This window comes from Dunckerocampus dactyliophorus, chromosome 19, assembly GCF_027744805.1.
Source record: "Dunckerocampus dactyliophorus isolate RoL2022-P2 chromosome 19, RoL_Ddac_1.1, whole genome shotgun sequence".
Taxonomy (NCBI): domain Eukaryota; kingdom Metazoa; phylum Chordata; class Actinopteri; order Syngnathiformes; family Syngnathidae; genus Dunckerocampus; species Dunckerocampus dactyliophorus.
The window spans coordinates 5,649,876-5,671,107 of record NC_072837.1 but is presented as its reverse complement, the minus strand read 5'-3'; the positions used below and the strand labels follow the sequence as shown (position 1 = coordinate 5,671,107).

General features: G+C 39.4%; 1 protein-coding gene and 1 long non-coding RNA gene across 6 annotated transcripts in view; one reads left to right on the top strand and one right to left on the bottom strand.

Moving 5' to 3' along the window:
- Positions 1 to 21,232, bottom strand: part of LOC129172378 (uncharacterized) — a 129,414-nt gene that overhangs the window by 64,031 nt on the left and 44,151 nt on the right. The gene's annotated exons all lie outside the window — the stretch shown is intronic.
- Positions 390 to 15,233, top strand: tfap2d (transcription factor AP-2 delta (activating enhancer binding protein 2 delta)). Its single transcript, XM_054762028.1, has 8 exons — positions 390 to 662; positions 1,134 to 1,649; positions 5,151 to 5,211; positions 8,700 to 8,865; positions 10,212 to 10,330; positions 10,445 to 10,586; positions 12,248 to 12,361; positions 13,716 to 15,233. Exons 1-8 carry the CDS (start codon positions 624 to 626, stop codon positions 13,930 to 13,932), a joined length of 1,374 nt encoding a protein of 457 aa, XP_054618003.1. The 5' UTR covers positions 390 to 623; the 3' UTR covers positions 13,933 to 15,233.

Sequence of the window (21,232 nt, the reverse complement as noted above, 5' to 3'; positions counted from 1 at the left end):
CCCCATATGTAATTACTTAAATTGGTTGCTTTGCAGAAATCATCGAAATTCGCTTTTAATTTCTGTTATAATATTCCAAGGTAAACTTACATTTTTTGTTGAAAATCCGTTTGTAAAAGAAAAAACAGGTATGTGTTAGAAGGAAATAAAAAAAAATACAACAACACGATGAAAGCGAGATGGAGAGGACCCGTATACGCAAACGTGGTGAAAAAGCAAAATGTCCACAAAAAGTGTGTGAAAATGTTGAAAGCAGCATGTTGGTTCCTTATCAAGGCGAAGATACAATATTTATTCCTTGTCTCTTGGGATGCTCCGCTCCTTCTATTGTCCTCCCATTCCTCAGTGCTGATGCTTAATTTTCAAAACTTCTATATTACCAAGGGACCTACGACATCAGCCGAGAAATACCCTGCAAGTACAAAATCCGTGAGCCAGCCCCGTCCGTGCAGAGGGGAGACGCTCGCCTTGCACCAGCGTTGCTGCCCTTACGCCGACAGACAGCACACGAGGGGGAGCTTTTTCTATTTGTCGCACATTTTCGGGGGATTTTAACGCATTTTTACCACCATCGTAGAGGAGAGGGGGGTGAAAACTGGTTATTTTTCTGGGGAGAAAGCACAATGTCAGCGACCTTTCCGGGACTTGTCCACGACGCAGAGGTAAAAAGCTCATTTATTTGCCTTAGAATGCATGCATTAGAATTTTATTATGTGCAGAATTTTAAAATAAATTAGTTGTTCTTTCAGGGTGGTTGTTTTATTTTCATTTATTGCATTAAAAAGGGTGGGGGATGCAAGGGTGATGATTGTATTAGTATGTGATTTACACAAACAAGCAGGAGCAGCAGCAAGTGTTCAATAATAATATCTCGTATATATAACAATTGGCATTTAAAACGCTGCCAAGAGAGTGAGACATTGCAAAAAAAATGATGGCTGCTTCGTTTCCCTCCCGGGCGTGTGGAAATGACATCTCCTTCAGGTGGTTAAAAGTGATGGTGGGGAGAGGGGAAAAAGGCTTTGAGAGTTGTGTTTTTTCGAGGTGTGTTTTTTCCAGCTAGTGTGAGGAGACAGCGGCTGATGTTAAATGACACGGTTCCCACAGCCCTCTTCTTCTTTCTTATCCCGCAGATACGTCACGACGGATCAAACAGCTACCGGCTCATGCAGCTCGGTTGCCTGGAGTCCGTGGCCAACTCCTCGGTCGCCTACTCCTCCTCCTCCCCGCTCACCTACCCGGCGCCGGCGGGCACGGAGTTCGCGTCTCCTTATTTCTCGGCCAACCACCAGTACACGCCCCTACACCACCAGTCTTTTCACTATGAGTTCCAGCACTCCCATCCGGCAGTGGCCCCGGAGGCCTACGGGCTCAACTCGCTCCACTCGGGCCAGTACTACCAGCAGATCCATCACGGAGAGCCTGCAGACTTCATTAATCTGCACAACGCTCGCTCGGCGCTCAAGTCGTCGTGCCTGGACGAGCAGCAGCGGCGAGAGCTGGGCTGCCTCGATGCGTACCGGCGCCACGACTTGTCGCTAATGACGTCACACGGCTCCCAGGCCTACGGCGTCGGGATGCACCATCCGGACCAGAGACTGCTGCCGGCAGCCGGCCTGGGCCTCCCCTCTGCCGCAGATGACCTACAGGTACTGGTGGCCTTCATCAATTTGTTCCCCCCCCCAAGAATCTCAATCACAGCTACATTCACTGCTAATCACTGCTAGGCTAGTATAGTAAGGTATTGTATAATAGAGTACAGCAAAGCACTTTTGGTCAAATATTTAATCATGGTCTAATTTACAGTAGTACAGTATAGTACAGTTGCAGCATACTTTTGGCAAAAATACAGAGTAGTATAGTACTATAGTACTAATGCAATAGTGCCAAGTCAAGTCTAAGAGTATTGTGGAGTAAAGTAAATATAGTCAGTCCTAAGGCCTACTCAAATGCAACTGAATCCAGTGTAGTGCTGTCTAGTGTTGTGATGGTTATTGTATCGTCAGGCATTTGTGTGGCCTGTAGCAAAGGAAACCTACAGTCAAATGCAGTATAGTACAATAATATAGCATAGTATAGTTAAATGCAGTTTATAGCTTAATCGCAGCATAGTCAAGTCCAGTATGATCTAGCAATGTACTGTCAAGTATGGTAGAGTTGCATTCATTTTTATTTATAAAGGAAATCTATAGTATAGTCAAGTATATATGGTCAAATTCTTATCGAATATAATAATTATAGTATAGTTAAACACACTAGTTGAGTATAGTGTAGTTAAGTCCAGTCTGCGGTCAAATAACGTTATACTGTATTTATTATTATTCAAAGAAAATAGTCAAGTATAGTCAAATGCAATTTAGTCCAATGTAGTAAGGAAGAGTATAGTTAAATGCAGTCTAGTTTAAACTAAGTTAGAGTATTGTATAGTCAAGTGCAGTCTACAGTCTAATAAAAGCAGTCGAGTCCAGCATAGCAGTTGTAGTCTATATTTATAGTCAAATCCGGTCATGCGTAGTGTCTTGTGGAGTAGAACAGCAAAAGCACAATGTAGACTTGTCTGTATCGTATAGTCTAGTTTAACATAGGATATCACAGTGTACGCTATTATAGTATGGTCAAGTTTTATTAACACTGACAAGTTTTGTGTTGTCAAGTAGTCTGGTCTATAGTCAAAGAGTCACATTGAGTAGGCTGTAGGATATCATTGAAGTGTCTGTCTAGTAGCCAAGCATTGTTAACATTGACATCGAAGTATTGTGTAGTTTGGAAGAGTCTTGTCAAGTATTGCATAGCCAAGTGTAGTGCAGTCGACAGTCTGGTAGTCAATTTAGCAGCAGTTTTGTATCGTAGTCAAGTGTAGTGCACAGTAGTTCAGTATAGTCTATATGCTGTCTTGTATTATGACCACCCCAGCATCCCTGCCCCACTGGCCTACTATTGACACACGCACACGCACACACACACTCCACCATTGCAGCCATAATTCCAAAATATGAGAGCGAAAAAGGGCACCAGATGTCAGCCTGTCTGCTGACTGTGTGTTGGGCCTTGCATGTTGTGTAGGTTGAGTGGAGCCATAGTGAGGAGGTCTATGGAGAAAAGGGAATAATGCTGCATAACATCTTGAGATCATTTGGTTGCCAGGGCGGGGGGGGGGGGGGGGGGGGGGGGGGGGGGGGGGGGGGGACGAACGTGACCGTACAACAAGTAAATGTCAAGTCCTCTGAAAGCAAGGCATCTTTTCTAAAGGTTAATTGACTGGCAGTCTATACAATCCTCCTGAAATCCGCCCTTTATCTTTCCGCGCGCACACGTGACCCAGATTTTTACATAATTCTTTTGGATGTAAAGAAATGGGCAAGATGCGTGTGTGTCCGGCTGTCTGTTGAGGCAAAGAAAAGCGGCGAGTTTCTCTATTCTCCCGTAAAGGGTCGGATTAACGGATTGGGGTTCAGGACACAATACCCTGCTGGAGCACCATAAAGCACCGTAGTTTATCCAATTACGGGCTTAACGTCAATCAACTTTGTTACTTATGCAGCTGATTTAAACAAGATCCCGGTTAAACACACTGACAAATAAGTGTGTGTGTTAAGTGTGTTTATCAAGTTAGGAGCTACTGCTGCCTGCCCCACTTTGTCTGGGCACAGTTTCCTAATAATTTCAACGCGTGTGCATTTATTTTAATTGTCCACTATCCTGAACAATTTTTCTGGGAGGATTTATTATTTAAATTATATGTCTTACGTGTGGAAGAAAAGAGGCATTTTTTTTACATTTCTTAATCTAATTGATTTATATTAACTGACATATTTACTTATCATTTATATATTTAATTCGTGTTATTTACACAAATGTGAAATTAATTTTGCAGCAATTCTTGGAAAAATAATGCGGTTATTTCTGTAATAATGATCATTTGAAGAAATATATATTTGATTTCTTAAGTAGAAAACCATTTTATCAAGCCTTTTTTTTTTTTTTCTTGGATGGTTTGGTCCTTTCTTGTGCAAACATAAAGAAAGCAAAGGATCCGTGAACCTGAGCTTGCACAAGGCGTGGACGGAACAGATGCGCCTATGGTTCCGTGGAGCCCACTCTTATCTTTGAGCGCCTTAAAGAGATTTTCATGGAGAACAAAAGCATCTGCCACACCTTTCCCCCGCCACTAAGCTAATTCATGCAAGACTTCTGCGTTTTGTATATTGATTTTATAATCACTTTAGCTTCGCGATGGAATAAAAGAAGAGTGAACAGGAGCTGGGGTTTATGGAGAAGCAACACGCTCCTTTCCCCCCATTTTATTCTAATGTGGGGGGCTTTGTGTTTGGGCCAGGCCTCGGGGCTCGCACGTTGGATTATGTGTTTTCTGAATAAAAAGTGTGTGTTCTCCTTTCTTGATGACATTGTTGATAGTGCTGATGTGGACCAAGATGGTGGCGCTCACACATGCACATACTGTTTGTGAAACAGTCTCCAACAGGTTGGAGTGTAATATAAGAGTTTCTTAATTGATTTAATTGCTTTTTTTTTTTTATTTAGCACCAATTTTACCCTGCACTTTACATAAAATATTGTATTTATCTATAGCTTTTGAAATAAACTTAAAAAAACAGACATCTAAAATCCTGTATCATATAGTTGATAAAAAATAATTAACCTTTTAGAAGATGCTTGGTATTTTTGTGGTGTTTTTGCCCAAAAAAAAAAAAATCCTCTATTGCTGATTGATATATTCGTGTCATATGGTTGGTATATTACTCTACTGTATAACATTTACATTATTATCAATACCTTTGGTCACTAATTGGATTTTGGTGTCCATTTTGACTGTAAGTTACCATATTTGATTCCTTGTGGAAGAGCTAAAAGGCAATCACTCAATATATAATACTAAATATATAAGACGATATTGACTGTGATATATGGTGGTTACTTCATTAAAAGCTTTAGAGGGTAAAGTGAGTGTATAAAAATGGTTGGGAACTGCTGGGAAAATATTCCTTCATTATTTTTGAAACAGGCTTGTTATATGGCTCAAATGCATGAGTTGCTTCACCATTCATGCACATTGCAGTACATTCTCAAACAACATGGGCATAATGTGATTGGAGCATCCCATTTGTGTTCACCAGTGCGTGTCTCCACAGGGCTCCGTGGAAGCTCAGTGTGGGCTCATGCTCAACGGCCAAGGGGGCGTCATCCGGAGAGGTAAGGCCCACTTCCACTTCTAAACGTGCTCGGTTGTGTTGTATTGTGTTGTTGTTGTTGTTGTTATTATTGTACCCCAGGCCGTGAACATATCACGTCTTGACACAAAACAAGAAAGCAGCCAGACAAGACACTCACACCGGAAGACCCCACTCAGTGTCTGCTGCCAGCATGTTACACACTGTGGCTTGTAACTGAGTGGAGACACACTGCTTCCTATTTCCGGTCTGAAATCAAGTCAACTGATTCAACATATTTCTGCCTATCACACACACACAGTTTTTTGTCTAACTGAAAACGGTAATAGTAAATGTTTGATCCAGTATTTTAAATATAACATACAGTACATACTATCCTCCATACAGTCAAACAAATAGGATGACCATATATATATATATATATATATATATATATATATATATATATATATATATATATATATATATATATATATATATATACATACACACACACACACGCACAACTTTTCACATGACTCCATCCCTATGGGGTCCCGTCCAAACTCTAGTCTATCCCCTCCTAATATTTTCATTTTTTCCCCCACTGTATGTTTATATATGTATTAAAATATTGTAATAATATATACAGTATATATCTATGTCCTTGAATGAATAAAATATATATTGCATCATATAATTCTTCGTGAATTTAATAGAATACTATTAATCAGCCACATTATTAGGCACACCTGCACAAATGGGATTCAAAACAAGTAAGTAAAAATATATATATACACACATGTGCGGACGCAAATAAATACCAATTCCCAGTGTTTATCTCAGAAAAAAGTTATTTAAAAAATATATTTAAAAAATATTTTGTTCACTTTACAAACACAAGACAATAAAACGGCAATTAATTATAATTGGAATCAAATGTTTTTTTGGTGAATGAGTTGTTCTGTTTGTCAATCAAAAATTGAGCATTATGACATTATTTTTTTCTTTCCTTATATTGTGCTGTACCCGTCTTCAGTTTGTCCTTTAAGTTTAAGTTACATTGCGCTGTAAGATTATATGGATGATATAATGAGTTTAAAATAATTTCCCGTTGACAGAAAAGTGCATTTTGTTAAAATTATGCAGAATGTCTTCTTGGTGGACACAGATGGTAGTTTGGATTTGTTTGCAAGTCCTAGCCTCAGCAAAAAGCTGCAGAATGTGTGTTACGTTGGGAAATGTACAGAGATGAAGGCTGTGTGTCTCAGTTGTATTTTTCACCAGACCTATAGGTGTTGGGGCTTTTCTCTCGGATTGACGCGGGGATCCCTTCGCTATCACATTGGGTTAATGGTGCGCAGTATTTGGCCCTGAGCTGAGCCTCTGCATCCATCACAAGCAATCATCTTTGCTTTAGCTCGCTCTCCTGTATCGATAGCTTCTCTAGCCTCCGGCGCACGCTTTGATATGCTAATGAGGAGCGGGGCCCCGGATTCAGCCGAGATCATATTAATGTTGTTCTTTCTGACTGCGGCATGAATATTCACAAAAAAAAACCTTTTTCCCCCGCTCTCAAAAGAAAATCAGCGAAGATTGTGACGCGCTTGCTACTTAAGGAGTCGTCTGTGTTTTTAATCAGCAGTCCCACTTCCGGTTTCTGACGTCACCACGTGCTCCCTTTGCCTTGCTGTCAAGGCGTCTTTACGGGATTGTAAGAAGCTATAAACATTGTTGTTAAGCGAGGAGGAAAATGACATTTGGCTTTTTCTTTAATTTTCGTGGCAAACTGGTTATAAAAAAAAAAGAGGGGCGCTTGATTCTGCGTGTGATCCCGCCCGCCGCTCGCGCCGCAGCCCGAGGCTACTCTCCGTTGCTTAAATACCGTTATCGCCTCTGGGCCCGCACGCTCCACTCGCTGCACGAGCAGCAATAGCTCGTCTCGATTGCCCTTGGCAACATAAAATACAAACTACTTTGTATCAAAACATTTTTTGGGGAATTAATAGGACGTGAATGTGAGCGCGCGCCCCCTGTCAGAGCGCGTGAATCTGACAGACAGGTCACATATTAGCCAAACCGGACAAGCGCATGCGCACCGATAGTCTGTCGCTATCCAGGTGCTGAAATGGTGTCAATGGAGATTTTCAACTCAGTTCCCATTGCAAGAAAAGTAACACAAGCTGATTGTGAATAATAGATTGTGAGAGCTAAAATGTAGGTTAGAAAGAGCTTTACTTGGTGGCCAAATGTGGCTTGCCCCCCCCACAAAAAAAGACTGGCGTGTGCATCCTTGCCTGCAGCATTGTTCTGTTCGGCCTAAATGGCATCTTTTCCTCCATTCCCATCACATCCAGCATGGCCTAATAACAAAGCGACACACCCTGCTGTTAGGTTTGATAATGAGGCAGATGAATAATAGAATATAGCCCACAGTACATCACACAGCAACCTTGCTGCTTGGCACGTTTGAGTGAAAGTAGATTAATAAGAGGCCTTCTGCAGCTATAGAGCAGTCAATACATTTTCCAACAGGATGACTCATTCAGATGCAGCTAATAATGTGAAAGAGCCTTCGCCACAACGATTTATTCACGCTTTTACGAGCACGATGGAGTCAACTTGGGTGGGTGGAAGGTGATAAAAGAAGGGTTTTGTTTGACTTTCTTTGGATTAAAGACGACAACTCCTACATACAAATATTAGGGTGAAGCAAAACGACGAAAGCAAGCACAAAGTATAAGGAAATCTACATATAATACTTATATTATGGATAGCGTGGCGCAAAAAGAACAGACGGTATTAATCAGTTCCATCTTTGTGAGTGCAAGGCCTTTCTTCTTAGCAAATGAACATGTAAATATCTTCAGTTATAATAATGCAACTGTTAAAAAGTATTGGAGGAGCAGTTGATTGTAAAAAAAAAAAAAAAAACTTTACTAAAGCATTTTATCCCTATATGACATCCACGCTGTTGCTTTTACTAACCATTTATTATGAACAGTTCAATAAAAAGTGATGCATTAGGACATTACTGTGAATCTAGATTATTTAGTCATATTATCCTCATGTATTAAAGATTTAAAAAACGAGCCTAAACAAATAAAAGGGGTAATATCGGATGGATTTATTAGTTTGTGAATCCACAGTTTTAAGTTGTCTTGTAATCAACTTTGTTTTCCTTAATTTTTGTTATCAGCATCATTATCGTCATTTACAGAAATCATAGTAAGGCTCTTAGAATCATCTTTTTACTCTCATTATCATTATTATGAACAATAACAGTAGTAATGCATATAGTAATAAATATGCATCGGTGTTTCATTAAAAGTAACTGGTGCCATAACAAATAAAAGTTTGGTGTCATGTAGCAAATAAGCACATTTGTGATTGTCACTTACTTGTAAAGCATTGTTTTTATGGAGCAATACGACTAAATAACTTCTTCTGTCACATTGTTTACTTCCAAACGAGTTGTTGTGGTATTTGTGTTCTATAACAGATTGCGCGTGTCGTGTTTCTGTGTGTCAGGGGGAACTTGTGTGGTGAACCCGACAGATCTGTTCTGCTCGGTACCAGGTCGACTGTCACTGCTCAGCTCCACCTCCAAGTACAAAGTCACCATCGCAGAGGTGAAGAGAAGACTGTCACCGCCGGAGTGCCTCAATGCCTCGCTGCTGGGTGGAATACTGCGCAGGTTTGTACAACAAAACTACACAAAAGTGACAGAGATATTACTTTTTGGGGCTCTAGACACTCACTTGCAATCGTGTAATGTGGGGGTGTCCAAACGTTTTCCAGCGAGGGCCACATGCTTTGTGATGAAGGTGAAAAAGCGTATTATTAGAATGAACTTTAGTCTTTGCTTCCTCCCCCCAACTCTGTTGTTTTGTTTGTTTCTCATAATATTCTGACTTAAAAAAAAACATTTTTATGCTACTAAAATTGTTACTTTTCCTCATAGTATTCTGACATTATTCTTGTAAAACTAACGCTGAGTTTTCCATTTTTGCCATTTTAAGTTTTCTTGTTAAAAAAACAGCTGCAGGCATCAAATGGCCCTCAGGCCGTACTTTGGACACCCCTGGTGTAATGTTATGACAGCCAATTGAAAAGCTTCATAAAATATGTATTTCCAAAGACAGTAATCTGCAATGTTTATTATTGTTGTTGTAGTTTGCATGGTTATTGAATTCCATCATGCAGAGGTGTTTTTGATAGTATACTAGTTATATACTATGACATCTTATTGTTATGCTTATATATCGAGTTGGAGAGGCCATAGTAATTGATGGCAAGCACTTTTCTAAATGTTAATCTAGCCGATGAACATTGAAAAGCGCTCCACACGTCTTTGTAGAGCTCACATAAAAGAGCCTACGCTGATAGTGTACCGCTCACAAAGACTATTGGCGAGTCAGAGCCAAAACACGCGAGGATCAGAGGAACCGAGTGGTAGCTGCTGTATTATTGATGGGGTAGAGAGACAAGGAAGGAGGAAACAAGAGTGGTTAAATCAGGTAAACAAAATATTACAGTGAAAACATATTGTTACATGTATACCTCTCCGACAGTGTCAGTCAAAACCTGTGTTATTTTTAAAAGGCAGCTCTTGTTTGATAGTACATGATTACAAAGATGATCATTTGCCTCCTCGACATATTTTTGTTCTTAATTTATTGTCACATTTTCCACATGGTTGAGAAAATGAGAAATGACATGAATCCAAAATAGTATGCATTTAGCCAGACATAAATGTTCAAACAGAATCAAAGAAACTCAAGGGGAATTACAACCTGAAAGCACATTAAATATGCAAATGCATTTGATTAAAGACGTGATAGTTTTACGCGACGTGACACGTTTTAATTTATGCAGGCTTTCATTGAATATTATGGCCTTGTCATATTATAAAGGCAATCTACTGCTATATTTCTTTGTCTGTACTGGACCTAGTTGTATTTTGGAACAATTCCCAAGAAAGATCGGATCCAAATATCCCGTCTTAAATATGTGGCATTAAATTTACTGACTCTTCCACAGAGCCAAGTCAAAGAACGGCGGCCGGTGTCTTCGGGAGAAATTAGACCGTCTCGGCCTCAACCTGCCGGCAGGACGGAGGAAAGCTGCCAATGTCACGCTGCTAACCTCCCTCGTGGAGGGTGAGCCACTTTTCATGTTTTCGTTTGAGAATGCACTTTTTATCCCCCCCCCCCCCCCCCCCCCCCCCCCCCTTTTTTGCATCCCTCTCATCAGTCTGTGATGTTTATGTGCAGGAGAAGCGCTCCACCTGGCAAGGGACTTTGGCTACACCTGTGAGACAGAGTTTCCCAGCAAGGCAGTGGGCGAACATTTGGCCCGGCAGCACAATGAGTCAAAAGAAAACAACGCACGAAAGAAAATGGTTCTGGCTACAAAGTAAGAAGACACACACATTCACTTATACAAACACTTTTTCCTCAAACTTCTCCCTTTCAGGCACTGAAAGTAAGACGTGGCAGTTTTTATGTTGGTCCATAACAGCTATGGGGTCAAAAATAATACTAAGAAAAAACTATTTATCATACTGTAGGTGCGATTCAAAATCATCAGCCCTTCTTATTCTTTCCTTCCTTCCCAAACTCCCGTCTTTGGTGTATGCTTGAAGAAGCCTTGCTGTTGTTGGGTAGACATACAGTGGAAACGCGAAAGTTGAACACATTTCGCTGATTTGCTCCGATTTGAAACGATTTTCCAATAAGAAATAATATACCAACCTGCGACCCGAGTGAGGGCAAGCGGTATAGAAAATGGGTGGATGGAAATAATATACCGGGTCATTATTAAAAAAATGTAACAGAAGCTTTAACAGAAGTTAACCACTCCATACAGTCCTTCCTCGCAACATCGCAGTTCGAACATGGCGCCCTCACTATAGCTGCTTTTCAGGAATTAATTATTTAATAAATGTTAGCTGTTTTCTGTGTTAATATGGTCTATTATTAGTCAAATAAAAATATGCATATTTAAGCAAATCATTCGTATTCATGTCCTAAATTCAGCATTTTCAAGCATAAAAATGGCTAAACAAACAAAAATAGAAATATAAGGCATTCAAAAGACGATATGAAGTGTATCAGTGACTTTTTGTGTGCGCCTTTAAGAAGCGGGACCTGAGAAGTGACGTGTGTGCCGTCAGTTGGCTAGAGTTGACTGTTAGCGGAGTGCTAGCAGCCGGCTGGCAGTGTAAAGGGTGGCCGACAGGGGCTCCTGTGTGAATGTTCACTGCATGTGTTCTCTGCTTGTTAATAAAGCGATTGAAGTGCATCGTGAGTCTCTCCGTAACGACAAACAGTGGCAGTCAATAGCATTTTAGGTGTCTCTAGGTGTCAGCAACCTGACACTGATGAGACAACAGCCACCAGGAAGTGCGCTGTCAGTGTCTTATTTATGTCTAAGATGTCTTATATTTTAATATTATGTCTGCTATATTGAGCAATGCAAGTGTAATGGTGACTATAAGGGTGTTGTTTCATGTCTACAGCGTTCTACAAAAACATTCAATTTATTAAAATGTAATCCTATTTCACTTATCGGATCTGTACTTTTGTACCATTGTACTTTTCTTAATGCTAAAATTTTGTTTTGTTCTCGAAGACCCAATTTCATCTATCGTCTCGTCCCGTGAACTGAGTGTCTCGTGACACCCCTACTATTGTGTCATCAATGTAACGTTCCTGACATCTCGTGGCCAGTGTAGTCGAATACTACTGCTATGGCGCAGTGAACCTTCACACAGGAGCTGCTGTCAGCCGTAACACACGCCAGTCACTGGCACTCTCCACACTGCTAAACACTCAGCAACTCTATAGTAGCTAGCTGCCTTCACAGATGTCATTTGCTTATATATGCATATGTTTTGACTAATAATAGGCTGTATTCTACCACAAACACTGATCATTATTAATTATTATAAAACAATAGAGTGAGGGAGTGATGTTCGAACCGTGATGTAGCGAGGGATGATTGTACCAATAATAAAGCAGCAGCATTTTGCAGACCCTGAACCTTTCTGTAAGTCGTCTTTTAATTTCTGACAGGCAAATCTGTAAGGAGTTCCAAGACTTATTGAGCCAAGATCGTTCTCCTCTGGGATCCTCCAGACCTACACCCATCCTGGACTTGGACATCCAGAGACACCTCACACACTTCAGGTACAAAACAAACCACAAATAACAAAAAGTCTCCGTTTCAGTGGAGTTTGGTGCAGAATTTCAATGAAGCATCACAGAGAGTAATATGGCTGGTCTCTGCTGAGCTATCTGCCATTTGCAAAAGTGGCGGCTGTGCAATTTGTTATTTGGCCCACATGAGGGAGGAAGAGGAGGGAGGAACAGACGCCTATTAGCAGAAAGGTCACATGTATGATGTCACTCCCTGGAGAAAGATTTATCAAACTCCCTAAAGGGAGAAGTAAGGGACGTGTACTGACACCTGTATGCCTCAATAGAAGTATTCCCATTAAAAGCTGCTGTATTTGACTGAAAATTTGGTTCCAATACTCACAAGTAGCGACACAAACACTTGATCAATGTACGTGTTTTTAGAGTCAAGAGTGTCTTCCCAAAAGTAGGATATCCAATGAAAAGTACACTGAGAGCCTTCTTACTTTTTACTGTTTACTTGATCTTTGGCAATATGTCCCAAACTATTCAGACATAAAAACTAATTTTATTTATTATAATTGTCATTGTATGAGTTTTAAGCCAGTCAATTTGGTCGACTGGCATTCACTTCCAAAATGTTATATTTGTCCACCAGATGGCGCCAACTCTTTCCCACTCAAAGCATGCAGCAAAATGTCTATACAGGGTTAACATCCCTAAAGTATAATGAATACTTTTAGATACTACTAAAATTATAGGTGAAATTCTTAGATGTTTTTCGTGATATTTAATCCATTAGTTTTTGTTTAGGGACAAATAAGATTTATATTTTAGAGCCATTTCTTTAACTATTTGTTGTGCTCTACTAAAATGGCAGCACTACACAAAAACAGACACATTTGGTCCTCGTGGCAAAAAATGTCTCATTGAAAATGCCACTTTTCATCCCACAGTTATCTTAACATAAGCTAATGCAATCCTTTATGTCAGCATTCAATTTGGACTGCCGAAATTTAGTTTGAAACCAGAAGGCCCTACTTTTTCCCCATTCAAAGCATGCAGGAAAATGTCTACAAAGTTCTAAAATCCTCAAAATACAATTAATACTATATATGTGTATTTCAGGCAGATAGTACTTGCTTTGGATGTGGATGATGCTGCTGTTTATTCAATTAACTACATTTAATGCCTGCAGCTCTTTTTTTGTGGCCTGGATGTCGGGTTGTTCTTGGTGGAAAAAGGCTGGACAAGCCTGATTAAAACAAATGTTGCCATTGGCTGATTGGATGGCCAATCAATGAATATACTGTATCCCAAGTTTAGCGTAGAACATTTTAAAGGATTTGTCATCTGACAAGCCAAAATCTAGTATCCCGACAACATGTTCTTTTCTTCCCAACAGTCTCATCACTCACGGGTTCGGTACGCCGGCGGTTTGTGCAGCTCTCAGCACTTTCCAGACAGTCCTGAGCGAGATGCTCAACTACCTGGACAAAAACTCAAGCGGGAAAACGAGCGGACCAAACGATCAACAGATCAACAGCAGCTCGGAAAAGTCGCAGCTCCGCAAAGCAGCTGAGCCCCAGAGCAAAGACGGCAAAACTGAAAAGACTGAGTAGCCCAATCCACTTGGTCCCCCCCCCCCCCGTGCCTTGGAGCTGCGTGTGTGTACTGTATGTGTGCGCAAGTGGGAGAGAAAATGTGTGTGTGTGTGTGTGTGGCTCATGATATATTTATTTTTATTTCTTTATTTATTGATTCTTGATTTAAGGTGAAAACATGGAACATGAGTGTTTTCAGGACAGGAGTGGCAACTGCACGTTACACAAAAACATACATGGCGCCCGGTTGGCGAGGTAGAAACTTCCTCTATTCACCTGACAGGGTGAAAGAAGCTGATGCAAGCATCCCCCCCCCCTTCAAGGATAGAAATACAACAACACACATCGATACTATGGTGGAAGACTTTATATAAAATCATGATGTTTCACATTCCTTTCCTTTGTCTAATGCATTTCTCAGCTAACCCAGTGAAGAACAGGCAAAAGCTATTCCAAACTCTTTCGGAATGCACAAATGAGCCGTCTTGCAACGCCCCCGCCCCATAAACCTGTAAAAGCACTTAGCAGGCATACTTTTGAATTTTACCATGTGAAGGGCAGATAAAAGTAGACTGTTTCAAGTGTGTGAGTGATGCAAGCCTGTTCTCATGAGAATTTAGTAGGGTTTTGTACTATTTGGTAATTCACTTCCGTGGCAAATCATTTGCCGCTGATGAGTTTGTTGTAAACAACAGCACGGCAAGGGTATTGCACATGAATTTTGGTAGCACAACCAACATTTTAAAGCGCATGCAGAGGTAAATAAAACTACAGGCACCTTGTGATTTTTTTTTTTTTTTAATACTACATCCAGAGGTTGCCTACAGCCACAGCAGTTAACGCCAATGTTTTTAACCAGGCGCTAATTAGTGATCCTGGCGGTTATTTGCTTTTCTAGATCACACACCTGGCATCTATAAAGAGACTAATTCAGCCATTTAGTGCATAACTGTTCGTACATTTCTGACTAAATTCTCGTGAGAATACATTGAATTGCGAAAGTGTGTGACATGTATGACTGTGTCCTTTTGGTTGTTTTTTTTAGGGGGGGATGTAAAGAGTCCAAAGGGTCCGAAATCAGCCATTTTGTAACAGTGACTCAGCATTTCCTGTGCATGTCTATCTTTGTACACTCCTCAAAAACACAGGTTTAGCCGACACGACAAAATCTCTTCGACTCGCTCATGAACATTTGTAAAGATATATATAAATATTTAAATTACTTTTCTTGTAGGATTTTGACTATATATATGCTAAATCCCTACATTTAAAAAAAAAAATGCTGGTGTTCAATAAAGACAAGTTGCTACATGTTCTACTATTTAGTGTGGCTTCAATGTGTGGTGCATACATGAACACAAAAGCAAACAGAACAGAATAGTGATCAGAGCGTGCAAGTTTGACTCATTCGTGCAAGTTTACAATGAGTCAATTATATTTAAAAAAGCAGCTTCTTTTTATGCTGTTAGGTGAGGACGTCGCCATGTTCAAAAGCCTGCTTTGTTTGCATGCGCGCTCGTTTGTGACGTCTGTCAACTTAACTGCTGCTTTAAATTTATATGGAGGGGAAAAAAAAACAGGATAAAACACACAGCGCTCTGTAGGTCGTGTTTACTTGTTAATATTCCAGTCATTTAAAAAGGAGGTCATGCTCACTACATGGCATTAAAATACAGAAATCAGTCAAGTTGTATCAAGATGCCGGCACTGGTCTGTCACAGTCAATCCATACTCGGGAAGCTTCAGGTGGAAAAGTGATATATGGGTGAAAGACAGTGATATGTGAAGGAAAGGTGCTACGTGGGTGCATGATTGTCACATGTTACAGATTTGCTGCTATTGTTAGGTCTAACCCTGCTTGTTTACCAAGCAAATAACGGCAAATAACAGAATAACATTGAAACGAGACATTATAAGTGCAATTTTGGGGAAGGATTTATCGTGGAATACGGACAATGAAATGATATTTTCGATATTGTTGGAATATAAGTCAAATTTACCAGAAAATTTAAAAAAAAAAAACAAACACATGTGAGAATTATAGAATCCTTAAATTAGACTAAAATGGCAACAATACACAAAGTGTCCGATTGAAAACTGTTAAAAAAGTTTGATGCCACATTTATGTTAGCATAAAGCAGTGCTTCTCTAATAGTGGGGCGCGGTGAACTGTCAGGGGGCCCTGAGACGCAGGGAGGACTTCCATTATTAGTGCAGACCTGCCAACACGGATGAATTTGTCGTACTCAGCATGCAGTTGTACTCTTGAATACACTTGTATGCTTCACTGCTCTCCATTTTCTTGCATTTTGCTGGTTTCAGTTTTGTGTTCAGTCTGTGGCGTACAGATAAATAAGTAGATATTATCAGTTTCTCAATAGTATTTCAAATCGGGGGGCGTGAAAAAAATTCTGTCTCTCAGTGGGGCCATGACAAAAAATAATTCACTGATATATTGACCCGTTCAGAAAAGTGCCGTTTTTTTGCCATCATTGAGTCCTGCCGGGACCCCCCATGAATGTGTGGTGGGTTTGGCCCACCTCCAGGACCAGAAAGGTGTTGTTTCAGCAACTTGAAAAAAAATGATTTCGCGACAGCCGCCGCACTGAAAAAAAAAAAAAAAACGGCTGAAAATTGACTCGCCGGAAAAATGGCGTTTTTGCCTTCTTTGTGTCCTAATGCAATTATTTCAATTTAGACTACTGGCATTCCATTTAAAAATTTGTCCACCAGATGGCACCAAATTTTCCCCATTCAAAGCATGCAGCAAAATATTAAAAGTTGAAATCCCAAAAATGTAAATAATGCTTGATAAATAATATTTCACAGTAGTAGTTTTAACCGCCTGGTTTAAAGTACAAAAAAAATAAGCCATAATTACTAGGGCTGTCAAAAATAGCATGTTAACGGCGGTAACTAATTTACTGCATTAATTACGTTACATTTTTTTGCGTAATTAACGCATATGCATCATGGCAAGACACGGCTCCCTGTTATGACGACAGACGGCACAGTGTAGTGTCCCCAGAAAGTCACACAGTGTCTGACGCTCTTTTATAACGTTATTCTTACCTGAACACATCAACAGCAGTGCAATTCCAGCACCATATACCGTATGTATCTCCAACTCACAAACAAACACATCTCTAGTCCATTTGTCATTGCAGACATTTCCTCATTGTCATTATACAGACTTCGAGATGCATTCACGGACACTCTGAATATCACAACTTTATTATGCACGTACAGTATGTGTTGTCTAAATAAACAGAAATGCAAAGAAAACAATTCTCAAGTGGATATTCCTATCGCTCACTTTGCAACTCTTAATGCGGAAGTATAATTTCCTGCATTTAAGTATGCTCGGAAAGACCAGCAAATTCACTCAAAACATGTGAATTCAACTTAAATGACGTAGTGTCTTTGAACGCAACTCCTCATTGCTCATAATAACACAAGTCTGATTCAAATATTCTGCTACTCTGCTATTAAAGAAACCATCAATCCATCCATCCATCCATCCATCCAGCTTCTATGCCACTCGCGGGTATGCTGGAGCCTATCCCAGCTGACTTCGCCAGCCAACGGCAGGGCACATAAAGACAAACAACCATTCACACTCATATCCACACCTATGGGACAATTTAGAACCTAACATGCATGTGGGAGGAAACCAGAGTACCCGGAGAAAACTATCTATACTGTATAGTCCCTGCCCTGTCATTTATATTAAAATACAGCAAAAATGTGCATATTTCAGACAGTGTGATTAATCATGATTAATTTGAAAACTGGTATTAATCTGATTTAAAAATTTCATCATTTGACAGCCCTAATAATTATTTACATATTTTTTGTTTAGGGACAAAAGCCATTTCTCTGCTCTACTAAAATGGCAACACTACACAAAACCAGACACATTTGATCCTCATGACCGAAAATGTCCCCTTGAAAATGCCACTTTTGATCTCACGTTAATCGTAACATTAACTAACATAATCCTTTAGTTTTACATTTCAATTTGGACTACAGGCATTCAATTTCTGCATTGTATATTTGTTCACCAGATGGCACGTCTTCCCATTCAAAGCATGCAGCAAAATATCTGTATAGGGTTAAAATCCTCAAAATATAATCAATACTCGATACGTATATTTGTGGCACAAGAAGTTGCAAATCGTAGGAATAAATTAAACTAGATAAAAGAGATAAAAATGACAAAACTAATAAATGGGTGAGACTTTTACGACACTTTTAATAAAGTTGTGTAAATTTTAAGGATCTCTTAAGGGTATTAATGTAAATGATTAGTAATAGTAAAGTAATGATGTACAGAAAGAGTAAAGTATTGCCATTCCTTTAACTATTTACTCTTTATTGATATCTGTGCCTTAATGATGAATTAGCTAGTTGAGGAGTTGCAGGTCTGCTTAGCTTTTATTCATCACGTTATTCACATAATAATGAGCGCGCATGTTTGTTCACCTCACTCTTTGTTTCCTTTGTTGCCGTTTGCCTTCAATAGGAATTTACTGAAGAACTCTTCTTCATAGCTTGCGGGGTTTCCCTCATTAGATCACCTTGTTCCCAAAATCCTGTTAAAAAAGCTACAAACAAACTTTGTTTATTTAACAGGGATTCTTGCCCTTTAGAAGTACAGTCGGCTGAAATATTCACTGATTATTGTGATATTGTGCAGGCTTTAATGTTTGAATGTAGGAGTTTTATGGGTATGATTGGTTTCTTAGTTGGTACATGATGAACTGTTGTTGTTTGTTTTGTTTTGTTTTTTTATAAATGTAAGTCACACAATATTGTCACCTAAAGAGCCATTTCATTTCGGCAATAAAGGTACCTTGTTTTAATGACTCTCTACCAGTATTCCAGTTGCTGAAGAGCAGGGTTCGGCCTGTGTAACAAACTGCAAGAGACTACGGGATGGTGCGACAAAGCAGCTTTGATGGGGGCTGCATCCCAAAGGACAAAACGAACATTAACAAATAAATATTAAGATACAGACAGCATATGCACACACACACATATTGTACACAATAAGTCTTGTGTGTGTGGAGGAAACACGACTCACATTAGAATCATGAGCAACGTTATTGAGAATGGGCTGAAAAGGAGGACCTAAAAATCAATGCAACCCTGCCTGAGATTCTGCAAATTGACATTGTGTAAGAACGTATTGAAATGAAAGTTTGACATAGCTAGTTAATAATTTATTATATTGATTGATTGGAGCGCAATGCAGCGCTCACATGATGCAATTTTCTAAGTTTGCTAGTTGGAGCCAATGATTTTCAAGAAGCGATACCGTTTTATAGTGCATGCAGAGTGCACCCTTTGGGCTGAGACCACCAAATGTTCTATAGAGCTCGTTTTCTTCAGCGTCTCTCCCTGAATTAATATGGTAGAGTAAAAGGGTGACACACAAATGGCACATATTGTTTACATTTGTTGCATCATCTGTTACAAAATGTCACATTCCTTGATTCCATGCATATAATAATAATAATAATAATAATAATAATAATAATAATAGGCATAATATAATATAAAATGGTCATTAAAGAACAGTCGAGCCACTGGTCCGAATGATGTTGCCCTGCTTCGTTGACTTTGACGGATTCCCGTGGTGTTCTACTGCTACCTAGTGGCCAAATACTAAACTACAGGGTGTCTGCAAAAAAAACAACAACACTGGAATAGGACATAAACAAAATATACCCTAAACCTATGACGCAAAACAAAAACATAATCAGGTGTTGTGACAAAAAAAATCCAATAATTTGTAAAAGGTTTTAAGGCTTTTTTAAAAATTATTTTCTTAAATTGTTGGACCTTGTTCCAATGTGTTATATGAATAGTAAGAAACATTTTTTTTATTTAAATAATGCTTTACCTTTTATTAATATCTATCAGAAAATCTGATATTTCAGAACTTTAGCTAGATTTTGACATCAATTTTGTAAATTAGGATTTCACTAACATTTTATTAGACCACAAAGCGATACATAATCATGAATAATTATTCTAAAGTTATCGTTAGAGTAAATAAGCACACTGCATATTATTATTGCGACATGTGTGGTGTTATGTTATGTATGCTGATACATCGTGTGTCAAAGCCCTGCAGGACAACCACCACAAATATGCCTCCAGACCTCCAGACTGTCAGGACATCTGTCATGGCTGACAGTCATATGCCCCTCTGTGTGTGTGTGTGTGTGTGTGTGTGTGTGCGTGTGTGTTTGTTTATGTGCATGATAGAAAGCGAGAAAGGAATAGATGAAGCATTGGCAGCAGGTCATTTCAGAGTTGATGGCAACAGCCGTGCATTTGAAACATTTATGTCAAGGAGGCATTTTCTTGGACTCAACATCAAGAGTTAACGAGGAATTGAAGCCAAATCAGAGACAAGATGCACACAGAGCGAGAGTAATACTGCATGAGCGCGCTCAGTTTTAGACAATATAATGGAGAATAAATGCAAGAAGTTTAACTTGGGACACTGGGCAAAGATATAAATGTTGCAAAAACTCACTTTAACTAATTTTAATTTATTGTACTTAGGATATTTTTTTAATTTTATTCATATTGTTAAACATTTACTCAATTGTATATGTGTTATTACATTTTATATATATATATATATATATGAGACATGTATATCACTTATTAAAAAGATATGTGGAGACATGCAGATACAACTTTTCTTCAAATTAAAATACAACATGACAGGCCACAATGCAATTGGAGGGATTACTGCAGAAGGTTGCATGTATGTCTTTGTGCCGCTAGATGGCGCAGCATAAACACGTTTGGCAAATCACGCAGCAGGGTGTTGAAGTTGTAGAATGATGATGACAATGATGCAGTATGCCTGTACTTTCCCCATGGGGGGTGGGGGGGGGGGGGGGGGTAAAATAAATAATTCACTGTATGTACCAATGCTATAATATATTCCCAATGACAACATATTTATGTTTGTACTCAAAGTAGTTTCAAATAAGGACAAAATGTTGCCTAGAATCAAACTGTTTCCTTGTTCAGGAGGAACAATAAGCTTCTAGACACTACATGACCATAAATATGAATTGTTGCATGTTTTGAGGTTAAATGACACAAAATAACAAAATGCATACAGTCAATAGTAATTTTAAAGAAAAGATGTGTGTGTTATCATTTTAAGACATCTATGGTAATATGTATCATTACTGGAGCGGTGCTGAACTCAAGACTATTTTTAATCAATGACTGCACAGGGTGAACCCTACAGGGGCCCTCATGTGCTGCAGGGGCCATTGGCCAT

What these genes read in the sequence shown, in the direction of transcription:
- tfap2d (XM_054762028.1), top strand. Translation starts at nt 624, where the DNA reads ATGTCAGCGACCTTTCCGGGACTTGTCCACGACGCAGAG. An exon ending in AGGGGGCGTCATCCGGAGAG is followed by an intron (nt 5,212 to 8,699) that starts GTAAGGCCCACT and finishes TCTGTGTGTCAG; the next exon opens with GGGGAACTTGTGTGGTGAAC. An exon ending in GCTAACCTCCCTCGTGGAGG is followed by an intron (nt 10,331 to 10,444) that starts GTGAGCCACTTT and finishes GTTTATGTGCAG; the next exon opens with GAGAAGCGCTCCACCTGGCA.